Genomic DNA, 18,502 nt, shown 5'->3' with positions numbered 1-18,502 from the left:
AACAAGCCACCTGGTTATCACTTTAGCCTTATGGTGAGGTGCTCCATCATGCTGGAAAAGGCATAGTTTCTCACCAAACTGTTCTTGGATGGTTTGGAGAATGTGCTTTCGAAGGATGTTTTTGTACCATTCTTTCTTCATGGCTGTGTTCTTTGGCAAAATTGTGAGTGAGACCACTCCCTTGGCTGAGAAGCAACCCCACACCTGAATGGTCTAGGATGCTTTACTGTTGGCATGACACAGGACTGATGGTAGCCCTCACCTTTTCTTCTCCGGACAAGGTTTTTTACGGATGCCCCAAACAATCAAAGGTGATTCATCAGAGAAAATGACTTTTACCCCAGTCAGCAGTCCAATCCCTGTACCTTTTGAAGAATATCAGTCTGTCCCTGACATTTTGCTTGGAGAGAAGTGGCTTCTTTTCTGCCCTTCTTGACTCCAGGCCATCCTCCAAAAGACTTCACCTCCACTATGCTTGTAGATACACTCACACCTGCCTGCTGCCATTCCTAAGCAAGCTGTGCACTGGTGGTGCCATGATCTCGCAGCTGAATCCACTGTAGGCGATGGACCTGCCACTTGCTGGACTTGGGCACACTAAACCTGCCTTCACAAATGCAGTGGAATTTTTTTTTATGGGATAAAGTTCATTTTCATGGCATAGAGGGACTTTGCAATTCATCTGATCACTCTTCATAACATTCTGGATGATATGCAATTTGCCATAATAAAAACAGAGTTTGTGAAAATGAATATTTATGTCATTCTCAAAACTTTTGGCCACGGCTGTACTTCTGGTTTCCACTTGCCTACTTTCCTTTCAGCTGCCATTTTCACCCTGGCTGTCTCTACCCTAATGACGCCCATTTCCCCATAAAATACCTACATGCACCAAGTCCTCCTTGCGGGTACACTCACCAACCCTGACTCTTGGCTCTCCTGCACATTCTTCCTGCCTCCCCATGCATGTCCATCCTAGTGCCAGTGCTCCCGGGCTCTCCCCCTCTTATACAGCTCTGCCAAATGTGTGTGAGTGTTTTCACTGCAGGCCACTGTGGTTCCTCCCAATTACCCTATGTCACTTCTGTGTTCTGCCATGACTTGTGGTCAGCGGGGGGATCTACAGCGGCCATTGGGGGACCTGCTCTTTGACCAGCCCAAGGGGTTGAATAGGGTAAGTGCTGACAGCTCTCTATATTGTGAAATATTTGCAAATGTACTGCTGGACAGGTAGTTGTAAAGGTGGTGCTGAGTTTTTTTGTGTTTTTGTTTTTTTGTGTTTTTGTTTTTTTGTGTTTTTGTTTTTTTGTGTTTTTGTTTTTTTGTGTTTTTGTTTTTTTGTTTTGTTGTTTTGTTGTTTTGTTGTTTTGTTGTTTTTTTTTTTGTTTTGTTTTTTTAAACTTCTTGTTCTAATGCACCAAAGTAGATAAATTAGTAATTTGTGACAAAGGCACAATTGCAAGATAACCCCGTAGTGAAATGTATGCCCTTTAAACCTTGTAAAATGCACCACACTATATGAAATGGATCCTTATAGGCTGCTGCATTTAAAAGTAGGTAAATGGTTGTATTAGAAACATTCATCCACTACAATAGGTCTGTCAAGAGTTCTGACTTGACTTTGGATGAGAAATTCTAACCTTGGATGATTAAAAACTTTTATCTGCCAGTTCCCAATCCTCTGGCACCATGCTATTGATGAGCTAATTAGGCATATTTGCAAGGGAGAATCTTCTGTAAAATAAGGACTAGGAAGAGAAACTGCACTGAGTGAGCTAGTTTTACCAAGTTGACTTCAGGAGATGAAACCAATATAATATAGGGGCTGACAAAGGCATGGCAGGGGCTTGTTCAAGCACTATTACAGCGAAGGGCTGACCTTGGGTTGATTAGGAAAGTAGACCAGGGTGAAATGGAGTTTGGGCTGATAATTGCTGCAGCTATAAGAGGTAATGCCAAATTGACATCCTAGACAACAAGAATATATTCTGGTGTGTAAATATATGAAAGTAAACGTTTTGATTTTGCAGGATAGAGCCCCGGTCCACACTAGCGTGGCCTTTAAGTCACGCTACTTCAGCATGATTTCAAAGCTGCAGATTAGTGCAATTTGTATCTCCGATTTCTTTGCGGCTTGAAATTGCAGGAACCTATTTAAAAATCGCTGTGACTTGAGTCGCAACGGTTTGAACAGTTCCATTGCCAAAAATAGGATGCAGTTTTGAACTGTCAAATTGCATGACAAATCTCATTGGTGTGAGTGAGGACTGAAACTGTCAGAACCCTAGAGATGGGTAAATGTTTACTCTTAATTATTGTAGTTGTGCCAGAAGCTCAGCAGTCTTGCTGGCCCCACTAGGGGTAGGAGGGAGAAGGCAATCAGATGACTTTCTGGGTTAAGTGGGGCCCAATGTTTGTGTTGTCAATGTCAGACATTTGCATGAAAGACCTAACTGTTTCTTGTAGCATGGTGTAGTGTTGGTGGCGTTGGTTTCTTTCTGGAATGAAAGGTTATAGCACCTCCATGTCCAGGCTTGAAGCATCTAGAACGCCATCCTTGTATGATTGGGACTCTTCAGTCTGCACACAGTCTGAGCTCAGGCGTGTTTGCAACTGCAGATCCCACCAGGAATTTGGTACTGCACAGCACCAATCGCAGGCATTGAGACATTTCCAGATCTTTGTAGTCGCGAATTGGGAAAATGTCTCGCTGCTTGTGATGAGCGCTCTGCTGACTTCCTGGCGGGCTCTGCACATGTGGGCGCGAACACGCCTGAGCTCATCCTTAATCATGAGGACAGAGGTTATCTGCTTGTCATTTCTGAGAGGAGTGGGAGCGAAGTCTTCTGATTGGAGCCAGGAGTTGAACAGTATTTCTGATACCTCACTCCAAGTTCCAAAGGATCTAACCAAAGATGGAGTTGGCCCGTAAACCTTTGGGAAATGCTGGCGTATGTTCGCAGTATCTCACTAAAAGACAGAGGAAAGGTAGATCCAGTTTTTGCTACAAAGTTTACATTCTTTAGTGACTTTTTTCACCTAGGGTAGCATTTGTACCATAGCTTCTACCATCGCCATTAAGTAAATATATTTGTGAACCATCTGGCTGTCCCATTTTCGCTACTTTATTATGTCGTCCCCCCGGTTTCTTTTCTATCTTTGTTTTACCTGTGCGCCTCTCCCTCTCTTTGTATAAATCTGTTTCTGTTTGTTTTCCTCGCTCTTTTACAATATTTGTGTTTTTACACTTTTTTTTTTTTTTTTTTTCTTCCTATAATCTCAATTGGCTGTGTGCAGTGCTATGTGCATACCATTTTTTTTTTTCATTTTGTTTTATAGAAAAATCCCAGGAGCCAGGTAACTAATGTGCCTAAAAGGCAGATGCCTTTTCTGGCATGAAAGGATGAATACTATCACATAACAGTAGATCCACAGTTGCTCATAGGACGCTGTATCTTTTTTTTTTTTTTTTTTCTTTTTTTTTAGAGCGAGGAGAATGTTTCTGGAATGACTAGCTTCCGTGAGGTTCTGGAGAAGATGTTGGTCATTGTTGTGCTGCCTGTTAGGAACAGCTTACGCAGGGAACAGGAGCTCTTTTCTTCACACCTGGTATCCAACACATGTGGTCTCCTGGCCAGTATTGTCAGTGAGCTGACAGCATCTGCTCTTGGATCAGAGGTACACTTGCGATTTATCATAGAATACTTTTAAAAATTACACATGTTCGTTCTTATAGTAGCCCTTGTTGTACAAGTCCTTAAAAATAATTTTTGTTAAATTTATTTTGGAAGTGCTAGTGCAACTTTAGTGACTTTTCTATATTGGCATAATACTGTTGCATCTTTAAAACACACAATAACAGCTGTGGAGTCGTTTTATTACAAGTTTATCTGCATAAAGCAAATGTTTAGGTGGCCTAAAGTGGTTGTAAACCCTTGCATCTACCCAGTGAAGTGACTGGCCTCAGGTGACACACAGATGAAACACCTCTTTCTACAAAAGGTGTACTTATTTATCTGCAGTCTTCTCTTCTCCACATCCGTACAAAGTTCAGAATGTTTAAAGCTTGTCTGAGCTGTCAAAAAAAAAAAATGGGGGGCGGGGCGGCACAGAGTCGAAGTTGCACTCTGCAGAGCTCTGTGAGGAGAGTTTTGAGTGCTGATCTGAGATAGGGACACATCCCTCTTCACACAGCACACAGAAACTGAACTGAGACTGTCAATCAGTTGGAGCTCCCTCCCCATCACCATTTTTTTTTTTTTTTCTTGGGGTCAGGAAAACTTGTCAGAAGTGACTCCTGCTGATAGAGGAACAAAGCAGCAGACAGAAAGGACACTTTGTGCACTCAATTGAGACAAGTACACACTATAGACAGATATGCTTTGTTCATGTTTTATGTCTAAGGTTTCCACCAACTTTAAAGTGATTGTAAAGTCTGCTTTAAAAACAAAAAAACATACTTTCCTGCTCTGTTGCAGTGGTTTTGCACAGAGCAGCATGGATCCTCCTCTTCTTGGGTCCCCCTTTGCTGCTCCTGGCCCCTCCCTCCTGACTAGTGCCCCCATAGACCAGCAGCTTGCTATGGGGGCACCCAAGCCAAGTCAGAGCTCCATGTATCCATTCAGACACGGGTAATTAAGGGGTTCTGGGAGGCCTGCTACACGCAAGGTTTATCTTAATGCATAAAGATAAACCTTTTGCCTTTACAACTCCTTTAATGGTAAACCTCTGTCCCGTTTTTACCAACTGCAACCAAATGTCACACCAAAACATGTGTAGGCAAGAGTTACCATAGAGTATAGATTGTCCGATTGTTCCGTACAGTAAGGGTTAATTATATGCTCTATTAGTTATGTCCTAAAGTACGGTACATACACTTCCTGTGTGGGGTATATAAATTGATTTATGTGCGCTATCTTTTTCTTCATGTCAGGTTGATGGCCTAAATTCTTTACATTCAGTGAAGTCTAGTCCTAATCGTTTCACTAAAACGAGCCAAGGTAGAAGTTGGAATACAGGGAACGGATCTCCTGATGCAATCTGCTTCTCGGTTGACAAACTTGGACTGGTCGTCGTTGGATTCTGTGTCTATGGTGGAGGTGGAATCCATGAGTATGAACTGGAGGTCCTGGTAGATGATGTATGTTTAAATAGCTAAAATAATGTCTGTCTTTTTTATCCGGTTATATTTGTGTTTAACCCCTTTCCAAATCTTTTAACATGCAACATCAAAAAAATTAAGGATACAAGCTTCTTCCCCTTTAAAAGCAAGCGGCTGACATCTTGGGCAGCTGCTTGCTTTTGGCCAACTGGGATCCCACTGAGAATCAGGAGTCAGGATCAGGAACTGATCATGTGACCACTCTGAGCCCTTCCCAGATCCATACTTGCCTCCAAGCCTTTGGCCACTGCCTGCAGAAGGAGCTTAATTTTTGGGGGGGTACATTGGCCAGAAGTAGAGTGATATGTGTAGGTGTACAATGGTCAGGAGTAGTGCATTCTTGCATTCTGAGAGGGAGGGGGTGTGGATAGGGATAGAGCAGACACTTGGGACTGTAGTGGTTTGGAAAGAGGGAGACTAATTTGGGGGGGGGGGTGGTTGCACAGTAATTTTTATTTTTGTACAGTCCACTGGACCAGTGAAGTGGAAGCTGAAAGAGTAGGAAGGATCTCTACTGGAGGCAGAATACTTCTGGCAAAATTCTGGCCATCCTCAAGGGAACGTGAAAGTGTAAACACAAAACTGTAACTTGGCTTTTCTATTAAGTATACCCCAAGTCATCCTTTTTTACGAAAGTAGTTTAATAGAACACATTGGCCTTGTGATACCAAGTAAACTGATTCTTGCAACATTGGAAACGAGAAGAAATACAAACCTTTTATTTTGCATAGAAGTATGTAAATTGTTCTAATTTTTTCACCTGTTGATTCCTTTTAGAGTGAGAATTCTGCTGAGGCAGGCCACTCTCATAGGTGGACGTCATTAGAGCTGGTCAAAGGCACTTACACAACTGATGATTCACCAAGCGATATTGCTGAAATTAGGCTGGACAAAGCGGTGCCTCTAAAGGTAAAGTACTTCCAAGCTTTTGCTGTCCTTTACTAAAACAAATGCATTTTAAGTGTGGTGTTTTTTTGTTTTTTTAACGGCAGAGTGGTGTGCCCTGGTGTGAATAGACACACCCAGCATATGTATTTCAGAAAAAAAAAAAAAAGCTATCGGAAGTCTTAAGACGGTAGGATTGTTGGCAGGGGATTGTCTGTTGACAGTTGTCCTAAAATCTTACCGTTAGTACGCTCCTTTTGATAATTGTTGTCCAACTTTCAGTTGGATGACAGGCTAGTAAATTTTCGGAGGACAGCGGCTTGACATCTGATTTTCGTATGGTCAATACACAAATCCGTCGCACAAAAGTACAAACGCATGCTCGAAATCTATGCTCACCAAACATGAAATTGTCAGATGGGGCTCAAGGGGTGGCGCTCGAGCTGAAATTCCTCGTAGTACGTCACTACGTTAGTGTTTGTGGCATGACAATTGTGTACTGTTAGTATGCAAGACAAGATCCTGGCACACGCCTTTTTGACAAAAATCAGATGTTTTGTTGGCCAACAATCGCCCCGTGTGTACGAGGCTTTAGGTGTTAAACATCAACAGATATTTTTCTGTGTTTTTATTTAAAGTGTGTTTAAAGGGATAAAACATTTTAAATGTCCATGTATTGCTGAGATGTACAAACTGTGTTTTTGTTTTTTTTTTGTTTTTTTTTGTTTTTTTTTAAACCTTTACATACGATTAGTAATGATAATATTGTGGAGGGTGTTTGTAACTAATGCACACACATTTGGGGCTATACATTTGACACACACTAGTCTACATGTGGTAGACTTCTGTGTTTAGGGGTGCATAATATGGTAGAAAAACACTAATCTAAGTTGGTATTTTTAGTTTGTGTAATGTAATAAGCCCCCAAAATCACAATTATAATGAACAGATTTTCAAGGGGATACTGTCCACGTTTTTGTTTCAGGAGAACACAAAGTATGCAGTGCGTTTGAGGAATTATGGAAGTCGCACAGCTAATGGAGATGGTGGAATGACCACTGTTCAGTGCCCTGATGGGGTGACCTTTACTTTCAGTTCCTGCAGTTTAAGCAGCAATGGTACAAACCAAACCAGAGGACAAATCCCTCAAGTATTATACTACAGGTTTGTTTTACTGTGTAAAGTCCATATACGTGTTGTATATATTAAAGCTGAGCTTCAGGTACGTAATAAAAACATGAATGCAGTTATGTTATTAAAAATCTGTTAAACATATTGGCAATGTAGTTGAAATACCTCAATTTACACATTTTTAGCTTTCTGTAGTCCCCTGTGTAGCAACATTCTTTCTGCGAGAGGGAGGGGCAGCTAAACATCTTGCATGCACATGCTGGCAGGAAGAGACCACACACATGGCCTCATCGAAGGTTTTTTGCTCCTTCGCTGTTTATTTAAAGGCTGGGGGTAGAGAAGTGGCAAGACTAGATTAACTGCAGTAGAAAAAAGGTGTCACCAACCTGGTTCTTCTCTCTGGTAAAGAGGTGTAAACCTTGGAACTACACTGAAATGACTATCCTATAGGTATTTCAACTATTTTTTTTTTTTCATGTTTTTAATTAATTGGGTGAGTTACCGTCTCATGGTAACCTCCCTTATTGTACATCATAGGACATAGAGGACTTTATATTCATGACTACTAGGGTTATGCTGCCAACTTCTAGTGAATGGACACGGGCTAGAAAAGGGCAACAATCCCACCCCAGGATAACCACTCCCAACTCCGATAATCTTCCTTTTTTAGCTAGTGACCTACAGATGTCTTCATGAAGATTTGCTTTCCCTAATTCCTAGTTTGGCTTATTCTAAACACCCCCATTGGAGAAGAGGTGGGCTTCATCCGGATTGGTCACTTAATGGTCTACAGGCCATGAGGGTGAGCCAGAACCAGACCCAGACCCCTGCATGCAAGGGCAGGGACAACCTCTAATGTTAATGGTTAGCACTGCTTCCTGGGGGCACCAAACTTGTGGGTACTGTGTACCAGATGACCTCGCTAGCAGGGTGCTTTTACAGGTTCAGGGCTGTGATGCTCCTGGAGAAGAGCCGAGTCCCATAAGACCCTGTGGGGTGTGCGTACAGTGAGGGGTGAAGATTGAGTATTTGGGCCCTGCAGCTGGACTGGTGAGGCCCTCTGATAATGGAGCAGATGATCGTCCTCTTTATTCAGGGCTTCCTTGTTCCTGGGGCAATATAAACTATTATTTTCATGTGGGAGCACTGCAATGTCGTAGCATTTTTTTTAAAAAGATTAACTGCATGGCGACAGTGGGCGATGCCACTGTTGTGAGTATCTGCCATTTTGCTGGTTTTCCGGGTGCAGCTTCACATTTGATCACTTGCTGCTTGATCATTACTTCCTAGTACATTAAGGGTTTGTTCCCAAACTTAACCCCTGCACAGTTGCATCACCCTTCAATGTGTTTGGTTCCAGGTCACACAAGTATTGGGGCACTTGTTTGTAGTGACTTGCCACATAGGTGTTCTTTCTTAGCCTGCCACCCCTCAGCTGGATGGCTGCTCTTCTGTAGAGTATTACAGACCTGTTAACCCTCAGCAAGCCATGGCAGTGCACTGACAGTAAGGTGGGTGAAAGGATGGAGTGGGCTCCGAAATCGGGTAGGGAGAATCCCCTTCATAGTTAGCCCTGTATTGACTCCCCTAAAGAGTAGATTGGCTCTGATTTGCTGTCCTCATCTCAGCCATTTTCAACCCGGGTGTCCTGAGGTTTCTTCGGGGATGCTCTAAAAGCCGGTGGGTGGATGAAACCTGCCTTTTAGTTACACAAAGCCACAGGTTTTCATTGTACACCATTACAACCTTCTTGCTGCCAACTTCCTTTTGACCAATTACATCAATGTCAGTTGCCTGCATATCATCCTTGTTTGACCCTCCTTTGTTGCCTCTCAATCAGCTTTGGGGTCTCATTTGCTAAGTGATGGAGAAAAACTGAGGGAGATGAGAAACCTTGGAATACTAGTCGGTACCAGTTTGCAAAAGTGTATTCGCTTTGGAAGAATAAATCGCCGTTAACGCGTTGATGTTGCTGCATTGTGTGAAACTATTAGAATAGTTTTTACATTTTTAGAATGGGGCGCCTCTAGACTGTCTCTAATTTTGGAGGGTACCTCAAGATTGTTCATAATTTTAAAGGGTGCCTTGACTGAAAAAAGGTTGAGAAACGCTGCTGTATCTGGTAATTTCACTGCATCAGCATCACGAATCTCCAGTCCCTTGGTGTAAAGAGGAATTCTCTGCAGCCACTTCTGCCCATGACTGGCACGCAAGTGTTGGCTCTCTTCTTCCCCTCCTAAACTTTTTCGGGAGGATAATGCCACTAATCATTCCCAGGCTGAGGAAGAGGTGAATACTCTGTAGACAAGTCTTCCCAAGAGGGAGGAAGTTGTGTATGCTGATTGGGCTCATCTGCAAAAGGTTTTTATATTTCCAATGTGGCTGCTGTTTTCTTGTATGTTATGAACAAATATTCTATTAAATCAGTTCTTTAGTCTTAATTCTGACTTGAAACAATTAACTGTCTTTCTAAAAGGACCTTTACTGGATTTTCCTTTAGTGGTCTGTCTAAGATGGTGTATATTGCTACGAGACCAGAAGCAGCAGATTTTGGGTAGCCCCATCAGATATGTCTAAACAGCCTGGTGTGGAGATTTTTATGGCTTTTAGTACCATTAAGGGGCCGATCCTAGCCCTTGCCATTTTGTCTTAAAGACCCATAACATCTCATTCCTTGGTAAAAGCTTTCGTCCAGGGTGATCCATGGATTGTTCTGCCTGTGTGGGCTGCTCTGTCCCTATGTCACTATAAAGTATATAAGGAAGGATTAGAACATCTGTGAAGTTTTTTGTTGATGTCTGCCCCGTTCGGGAGATTCACCCTCTATTAGTCATGTTTACTGTTATCACTGAAAGTGAATGTGCAAGAAAATCCCAGATCTTGGGTTGTCCCCAGAAAATTAAGAAGGGAAATCTTTCAATGGGGACACTAGTTCTGGTGACCTTGGTGATGGGGATTTGCTCACTTTGGAGGGATTTTGTCTCTCTTCCTGATTTGGCTATGAGGCAAGAAGTAAAGGAAAGTCTCCCTAATAGAACACAGATGCCAAAAAAAAAGACACTGCTTAGAACCTTCAATTGCCTTCAATTGCCTTTTTAGTTCTGCTTCAATTTGGTTTTGTCTGTTTAGACTTCTTTGAGTGTCTCCATGAGATTCTCTTGTCCCTTATGCATAAGGTTGCCTTTTTGGTTGCCATTTCTTCATCTTGCGGTGCCTTAGATTTGTCCGTACTCTCCTTCAAGGAACCTTTCCTGGTTCTTCATCAGGATAAGGTAATATTGAGGCCTCAGTCCTCCTTTTTTCCTTCTTCCTTCTTTTCCTTTTTTCCTTCTTTTCCTTTTTTTCCTTCTTTTCCTTTTTTCCTTCTAAGTGTTTTTTTCACTCCACCTGAATCAGGACATTGTGTTGCCAACTTTTTCTTCCCAATTCTAAGCATCATAAGGAGAAGGTAATTTTACTCTTTTGGATATTTTAAGCTGTTTGAATTTATCTTAAAGTGGTTGTACTGTAAACCCTACCCTGTGAAGTGAATGGCTTCAGGTGCTAAATCGAGATTACATAAATCCTCCTACATAAGTTGTACCTGTGTAACTAGACATCTTTCCCCTACATCCATTCAAAGTGCAGAATATACGCAGGATCTCTCAGCTCTGAAAATGCAGGGAGTGGAGACCTGAAGCTACATTAGTGAGGAGAGCTCTGAGTTGATTGAAGGGAATGGACACCCCCCCGCACACAGGTGCAGAGCTTAGGCTGTCAATCAGACTGTGCACTCCCCTGTCACCATTTTTCTCCTGGTGTCAGGAAAACTTGTCAGAAGTGACTCGTACAGATAGCATAGGGAGGGGACAGTGGACAGAAATTACTTGGTGCTTTGGATTGAGACAAGTATATATTATAGAGGGATATGCTATGTAAATATTTAATGTCTGCGGTTTACAACCACTTTTAAGGCCTGGTTCACACCTATGAGAATTGGATGCAGCTTACACCGCATCCAAATTGCATAACATTTAAAAATCTATTAGTTTGCATCTTGTTGTGCGTTGCATTCGCACTCCGCATTGCCCAAAAAAATTTGCGTTTTTTTCTAGGCAGTGCGGTGCGAATTGAAGGCACATATTCTTCTGATTCGCAGATGCATTCCATTGTGAGCAGGCATTCTCTCCTTCTCACTACACCTCTCCCCCCTCAGCTGATGCGCAGATAGAATGGAGAGGCACCGCTGAACAGCTGCTTTTTCTCTTCGCAGAGAAAATGTAGCTGGAATTCGCACCGGACTGGTGTGAACCCAGCCTTAATCTACAACTTAATTTCAGCAGTCTTGAGTCTGTTTTTCCTACCGGAGTTTCCTCTTAAGGTTCAGGGTACCTTTCAATCAACTATTGGTGACTTTATCTGCTTATTTCTCAGGTGTTGGTATTAAGGTCATCAAACTCCTGTTAAGTTTGTAAGGATGCTACCTGGTCTTTCCTTTACTTAATTCAACTAAGTAGTTGCTTCTGCATGTGCCGTTTTTTGGTGAAGGATCTTGCAGGTGGCTTTGTAGTGGGGTTCTCGCCTGTTCTGTTTTTGAGTTTTAGCAGTGTTTGGCCTTGTTGTTGTGTTGCTCACCCCTTATATGTTTAGCGCCGTGGGACATCCCAACCAGTCATAAATAATGAAAACACTCTGTGTCCTTTTTGATGTACAATTAAGAAATTAAGATTTTTATTTTTTTTCACAGGTCATAGTGACCCCTCCCCCCTTTTTCTGTTCCTCATTGCTTGCTACAAAACTGAGGCTTCATTAGGCTGGGAGGAGTTGTACCTGGGCAAGGGGTTCCTGCCTTTTTTGGCCAGTGTCCCTTCACCTGAAGACTGGTAGCATAACCCAAGTAGTTATGCCTAAATCCCTTTGTCCTGTGATGTACTTCAAGAAAGGATTTTACATGTAAACTAGAAAGCCTCATTTCTGTTATACCATGTCAGGTTTTAGGAGATTCTCTTCTTTTACTGTCTATTCGAGTATGAGTAATTATAGCTGCCGTTGGGTATCAATTTTTTTTTTTCTCTATGCAAACATGGATGAGGTCTACTGCATTCATTTTTGTTTTGTAGGAGTGAATACGATGGAGACCTTCAGTCGCAGCTTTTGAGCAAAGCCAATGAAGAAGACAAAAACTGCAGTCGGGCCCTCTCGGTGGTAAATGCTGTAACCAGAGTTGCTAAAGACCTGCTACACAGAGCGCTTGCTGTTGATGGTGAGAATTTCCTTGATATCTTTAGTGATTTGTGTGTGTGTATATAGATATCTACATACCTATCACTAGCTGCGTGTGTTAAGTGTTTTGACCTGCTCTATCACATACTGTATGTCTATCATTGCTGAAACATGGATTAGCTGAGAGTAGTATGTTTCCTTATAAGGAGATGAAGTTCTGGTCTACAGATTTGTGGGTCATCTGACTAGTCTTGTTATAACATCAGCTATTGCAATAAAAGCTGTTGACACATTGCTTTTTTACTATAGATGTTTTTTTTATCCAGCCTTTTTTTTTTAAATAAAAGATTTTTTTTTTTTATTAGATTTAATGTCAATGTGTTTGATCTTTCTAGCTGATGACATTCCAGAACTGCTTAGTTCTTCCAGCCTATTTTCTATGCTGCTTCCCCTACTAATAGCTTACATTGGACCAGTAGCAGCTGCTATCCCAAAGGTAAGAGCCAGTCTTCTTTTTTGTACGAAAGTTGAAATCAAATTCAAGAGATTATTCCATGCATAGAGTATAAAATGTAACTATATGCACATGCGAATGATGAGTAGGTACTGTGTGTTTACACAGAAATGGTGTTACTTTTTTCTCCTTTTCATGTAACATACAAGTATAGGAACAAGGATGTAGTGTGCTTTCTTTCAACTCCATAACTCTAGGTAGAGATTCCTGCACCATAAAAACCTAGTCAGCTGTGACAGCTGCTATATTTGTTGCAGTTTCCCTTTAAATTGCAATTCCAGTGTTTTTTTTGTTTTTTTTTTTTGAGTGCTATGTTGCTACCTACAGGTTATTGGACACTAGCAAATTAAGCAGTTAGCCAAATATAGCCACTCCCTTTCCTATCATGCTCCACTCTTTTTGCTAGTGACTTAAAGTAGTTCTAAACAGTTTTTTTTATCTTAATGGATTCTATGCATTAGGATCAAAACCTGTGTGCAGTTGCTCCCCTCCCCTTTTTGAGGTGGTGTACCCTTTTCAATCTGCCTGTCCTCCATTCACAGAACATTTTTATTCATAGAAGCTATACTTGTATGAATAAATACAACCTCTGTGAATGGAGAAGATGGATGAGCACTCATCATGAGTGCCTGTCACAGCTCCCTCAGCTCTATTAAACCCCACCACCATGGAAGATTATGGCTGAAGGGGAGGGTTAAAATGGAGAACATTTCTACTAAGCCAGGAGACAACAGCACAAGGAACCACATTACACTGAGAATGAGTAATGTCCATTGGCATTTTCTTTTCTTTTTTTTTTTTTTTTTAATGCTAAACTTGGGCTTTAACATCTCATTACCCCAAGCATGTCTACTAATTTTTGCCCATTCAGCCAAAAAGTAATTTGGACATAGGGACTGAATTTGGATGGGAACACCTGGCTCACAATCTGTGGTTCAGTAGTTGGGGGTCAACGCTTTTTGCAGATCACTCTTAATTCTTCCAGACTAAACATGTCTTTATGGACCTGGCTTTTTGCATAATCGTGCTAGAACAGAAAAGGGCCTTCCCAAAACTATTACTAAAAGTTTGGAAGCATACAGTTGTCTGAGGTAATAATTTGTTTTATTGTAGCTGTGATTTTATTGCAATGCTTAGCAATTTCTTGGCATGTTTAAACCTATTTATTTTCTTTTATCACAGGCTGCTGTTGAAGTTTTTGGTCTTGTGCAGCAGTTACTCCCATCAGTCGCCATTTTGAACCAAAAATATGCCCCACCCCTCTTTAATCCAAACCAATCAACTGACAGCACAACTGGCAATCAGCCTGAGCAGCTCTCTGCGTGTACTACCTCCAGTCACTATGCTGTTGTGGAAAGTGAGCATCCGTATAAGGCAGCCAGTGTGATGCAATTTAAGGTATAAGTTTGCTTTATACATCATTGATGAAGCCTAATGCATATCCTTTGAGGTGCTCTCTTCCTATTTTGTAACACTCCTTTACAATAAAAATGTAAATTGTTTTTATTAACCACCTCCCGCAAATGGATGTACCTGTATGTCCTAGGATTTCAGTGGTTCTACCAGGATCATGGCTGCAGCCCCTGGTAATATATTTTTAGATCCAGCGATGGTCTTTAATGTATGTAAAAGTGATCCGAGCGGCTATACAGCCACCTGATCAATTTTACAGGGGGTGGAAGGGGATGCTTATTTGCCTTTCCCAGGTTCTCATTTTCCACCAGGGAGCCTGGTATTTATGAGGGCGATCTGGTTGGCTTACCATAGAGCTGAAAAGGAACTTCCATTAGCCAATTTTTTTTTTTTCCCCCCTCTATGGTGTATGAATGAAACCGGAAGCAACAAGAATTTAGTCACTTCCAGTTTTGTTTCAAGTTGTTGGCTTTTAAAGAATCTGCTCAAATCAAAGAAGGGGTCTGATAGACACCAGATCGCTCAGTAAAGAGTACTTGTCATGTCCCATAATTTCACACGTGATCATGTTCACCCCTTGTGACAGCAATAAAGTTGATTCAAAAATAATTGAAAATGATTTAAAAAATCTTAAGTGCAGTTTACAAATGACACCAAGTATTTAAAAAAAACAATATGAAACTGCCCTACTACCACCCCAGCTTTATTTTACTTCAACCTCCCTGTAAGTATGTACTAGTTATTCATAAGATACTCTGTCTTTCCCACAACCTTGCGCTCTGTAATATCTCTGGTGTTTATGCTGGCACTCCCCCCGGTTTTGGTTGCCCCTGTCAACCAAAACCTCACCTGGCTGTGACTCCCAAGGTCACAGGAACTTTTGTACCTCCTTACTTACCTGTTGCATCAGATTTAGAACTATGCGCAACATTGATCCTCAGGGCCTTTGGAGATCCTGCATATGCCGAATGTCTTACTGGTGCTTGAGTTTGTTCAATTTATCTGGTCATCTCCACATCACTGTGTTCAACACTTCAACATCGCTGTTCAACATCGGACGTCATGGTTTTAAACTCCGGTCTTTTCCATGTCACGTTGTTCAGCAGTCGTTTTCCATTCATCCCTCCCTGCTTAGATTGCTAAGGCGTTTAAAGACCCTGTACTTGTTCAACGTTGTACTCTGCCATAAGCTGTTCACCCTTGCCAACATCTACCTAACTAATCTGGGCCCAAAAATGTTTTTTCCTGACAATGTCCAAACTAGAACAGCTTGCACAGGACTATCTTATTGTGGGGGGGTGACTTTAGGTATGTGTTTGACTCGAGCATGGACACCTCCTTGGGCAAAGCCCATTTTTCCCTACCATCTATTACTGTAGTACATAAACTACATTCTCTACAACAGATGTTTGGGGTTTACTTCACCCTACAGGGAAAGCCTTTACCCCACATTTCTTGCAGTAGAATAGACTATTTCTATATTTCCCATTCTTTACTAAGTTGTCAGGCCTCTTCCCGCATTGGCATAAAGTTGTTGTCTGATCGTTGCCCACTGTTTCCGACCCTATATGTTCTGCATACCCCAAAACCATATTCCTCTTGGAGACTGAATTAATTTCTACTCTGTGACACTGTGGTCCAAGAAGCGCTTCACTCTGATTAGGGACTTCGAGATCACCCACTCTGCAGACTCCACTTCTTTCCCGATCCAGTGGCATTCTTTCCTAGAGCTTGACAGATTGCATAAAGTCAGCATCTCTCCCCACTCTTGGTCACAACTATTGAGTCTCTGGCCACCCCCTTCCCCTTACAGGAGCTCACAGCTGCCATACACCCACTACCTTCAGGGAAGAGCCCTAGTCGAGCCCAAGAGATGCACATCACCATTATTCCCAAGGAATGTAAGGATCCTACCCTATGTGCCAGCTATTGGCCAATTATCTTATAAATCTTTACCAAAAAATCTTCCCCAAAGTCAGAGCAGAACGTCTCCAAACCTTTTATTCTGCCTTTGATTCATATTTGGATCAGGTAGGTTTTGTACCCTGCCGAGAGGCGAGTGACAACACCATCAGGGTCCTTATTCTGATGGCTCCCGCTCACCCCTGTGTTTCGGTAGATGTCGAAGCTACATTTACCCAGATAAGCCTACCCACCGTACTTATTCGTAAAAATTCTAGCACTATATTAAACTTCCTCTGTGCAAGCTTGAGTAAACCGTGTTCTGTCCGAATCTATACAATTTTTTTGGATGGACACGACAAGAATGTCCACCTCTGTGCTCAGGGTGGACTTGAGAACTGAGCGATCAGCGTTCTTTGATCACTCAGTTGCGTCCACTTAGGCGAGTATGTATGCTTAACTTTTTTTAAAAATCCCAGTTTAAAAAAAAAAAAAACCCTACAACCACCATTTTTGTTTTTTCCTCCACTGCCTATTCCACAAAATATATGTTTGGGGAATCTAATTATCTAAGGAAAAAAATGCTGTGTGTGTTTTTTTTTTTTTTTTTATATGCATGTGAAGTGTCAGAATTTGCTTGGAGAACAAGTGGTTAATTATCTAATTAGCCAATTTTTTCCTTTTTATACTTGTTTATTGAATTTTTTTTTTTGGTAAGGTTTACATTACATGAATACCTTTTTGTCTGCTGTTAAGGTATCTTTCCCTGAATGTGTGAGGTGGATATCTGTGGAATTTGACCCTCAGTGTGGCACTGCTCAGCCTGAAGATGTTTTGCGTCTGTTGATCCCAGGCCGATATGCACATATCTCAGGTTTTGGACCAAAGCTTCCTATTCATGAAAGCCTTAGCTCCTGGGTTGAGCTCAAGAAATTTTCTGGCTCCTCTGGGTGGCCAACTGCTGTCTTAATATTACCAGGTAATATTCATTCTTGATGCTTATTTAATGGTTTTAACAAGTATAGCCATAGATCAGGTGCTGACTTAAATTTTTTATGTTGAGATGTCAAGTGTCAGTTATCGATTGTTCTGGTACACAAGTTGATACGACTCCCTTTAAAACCTAGTTGTGTACCTGCATTCTAGACTTTTTTTTTTTTTTTCTAGGCAAGTATCTCTGTGAGCTATGCTTGCAATAAATGGTCGGTTTGTAAGCCTACAAAGAAGTATAGAAATACTGTTAAAGGGTGCTTTCTTTTATATTAAATTCGCTGTTGCTTTTTGGGGTTCGGATATACATTAATACAGAATGAGCAGATCTCCCATCTTCTGTTAACTTTTTAGATCATATCTCTATATCGCCATTTTGAGGAGCTCGGTAGGTAAGGGGGTACATTGGAGTTGACAGTGACCTCCTGTCAATTAATTTTGAAAGTTTAAATTGATGTCCAAGACTCCAGTCATGATATAGAATCGGGGTCGGCAACCTGTTGATCAAGGCCAGGTGATGAGTGGATCGCTTCTCTGCATTGCCAACCCTGAGCTAAACTGCTCCTCCCCAGTGGCGTACTGGGCCGACCAGAGTGAGAAGTCCAGAGCAGGGAAAGAGCCGGGGAAGGGGAGAACTGAGCAGGGAGTGAGAGAGCCTGGTGGGTGGATCGGGCAAGCAGGAGAGCCTGGCGGATCGAGCAAGGAGGAGAGCTACCTCTCTCACTGAAGCAGCAGGTGTGGGCTCATTGTGCCTGTCAAAGATTCTATAGTGCTGTGTAACACACAAAAAACTGTGAGGGTGGCCGCAACAGCCCTGCTGTGCTGCTTCAGTGAGAGGGGTAGCTTGGTGTCCCCCGGCACTGGACTTCTCACTCTGAGCTGAGTGGTCTGTTCTTGCAGTTCTGTACCCTGGGGGATGGGAGGCAAGAGATGAGGGGGTTTTCTGTATTGAGGCACCTGAATTGGGAAGGGGAGTCTGTACTGGGTGAGTGGAGGGCTGTGCTGGGGGTTTTCTGTGTTGTAAAGCTGGTTGCTCTGTGCTGGACAGGGAGTCTGTCCTGAGGCAGTAGGCTAGGGGGGAGGATAGGGGATGTTGGGGGAGATCTCTATTGTGAGGCATATGGTTGGGGAGTAAATTGCACGGAGCAGAGGGGATCATTTTAGTAGTACTTTGTGAAGTGATCTGTGCGTTAGGGCTTGTTCACACTAGTGGTTGGGGGGGGACAGTAAAACCCCTCAGCTGAGCTGCAGTTTTACCACCTCCCAACCACTCTTCCTTTAGCTGCACAGGCAGTGGCTGAGGT

The 18,502-nt window shown here is 42.2% G+C and overlaps 1 protein-coding gene across 18 annotated transcripts in view; it reads left to right on the top strand.

The window, feature by feature from the left end:
- Window positions 1-18,502, top strand: part of MYCBP2 (MYC binding protein 2) — a 370,986-nt gene that overhangs the window by 192,191 nt on the left and 160,293 nt on the right. For all 18 annotated transcript variants that reach the window (XM_073614281.1, XM_073614278.1, XM_073614285.1 and 15 more), the window contains 8 exons: window positions 3,487-3,678; window positions 4,934-5,140; window positions 5,939-6,070; window positions 7,032-7,210; window positions 12,277-12,419; window positions 12,775-12,875; window positions 14,076-14,291; window positions 16,965-17,187. In XM_073614281.1, coding sequence (XP_073470382.1) covers window positions 3,487-3,678; window positions 4,934-5,140; window positions 5,939-6,070; window positions 7,032-7,210; window positions 12,277-12,419; window positions 12,775-12,875; window positions 14,076-14,291; window positions 16,965-17,187 — 1,393 coding nt within the window. The remainder of the gene's footprint in view (window positions 1-3,486; window positions 3,679-4,933; window positions 5,141-5,938; window positions 6,071-7,031; window positions 7,211-12,276; window positions 12,420-12,774; window positions 12,876-14,075; window positions 14,292-16,964; window positions 17,188-18,502) is intronic.

Source organism: Aquarana catesbeiana, linkage group LG02, assembly GCF_042186555.1.
Source record: "Aquarana catesbeiana isolate 2022-GZ linkage group LG02, ASM4218655v1, whole genome shotgun sequence".
Classification (NCBI taxonomy): domain Eukaryota; kingdom Metazoa; phylum Chordata; class Amphibia; order Anura; family Ranidae; genus Aquarana; species Aquarana catesbeiana.
This window is presented reverse-complemented; position numbering and strand designations above follow the sequence as displayed.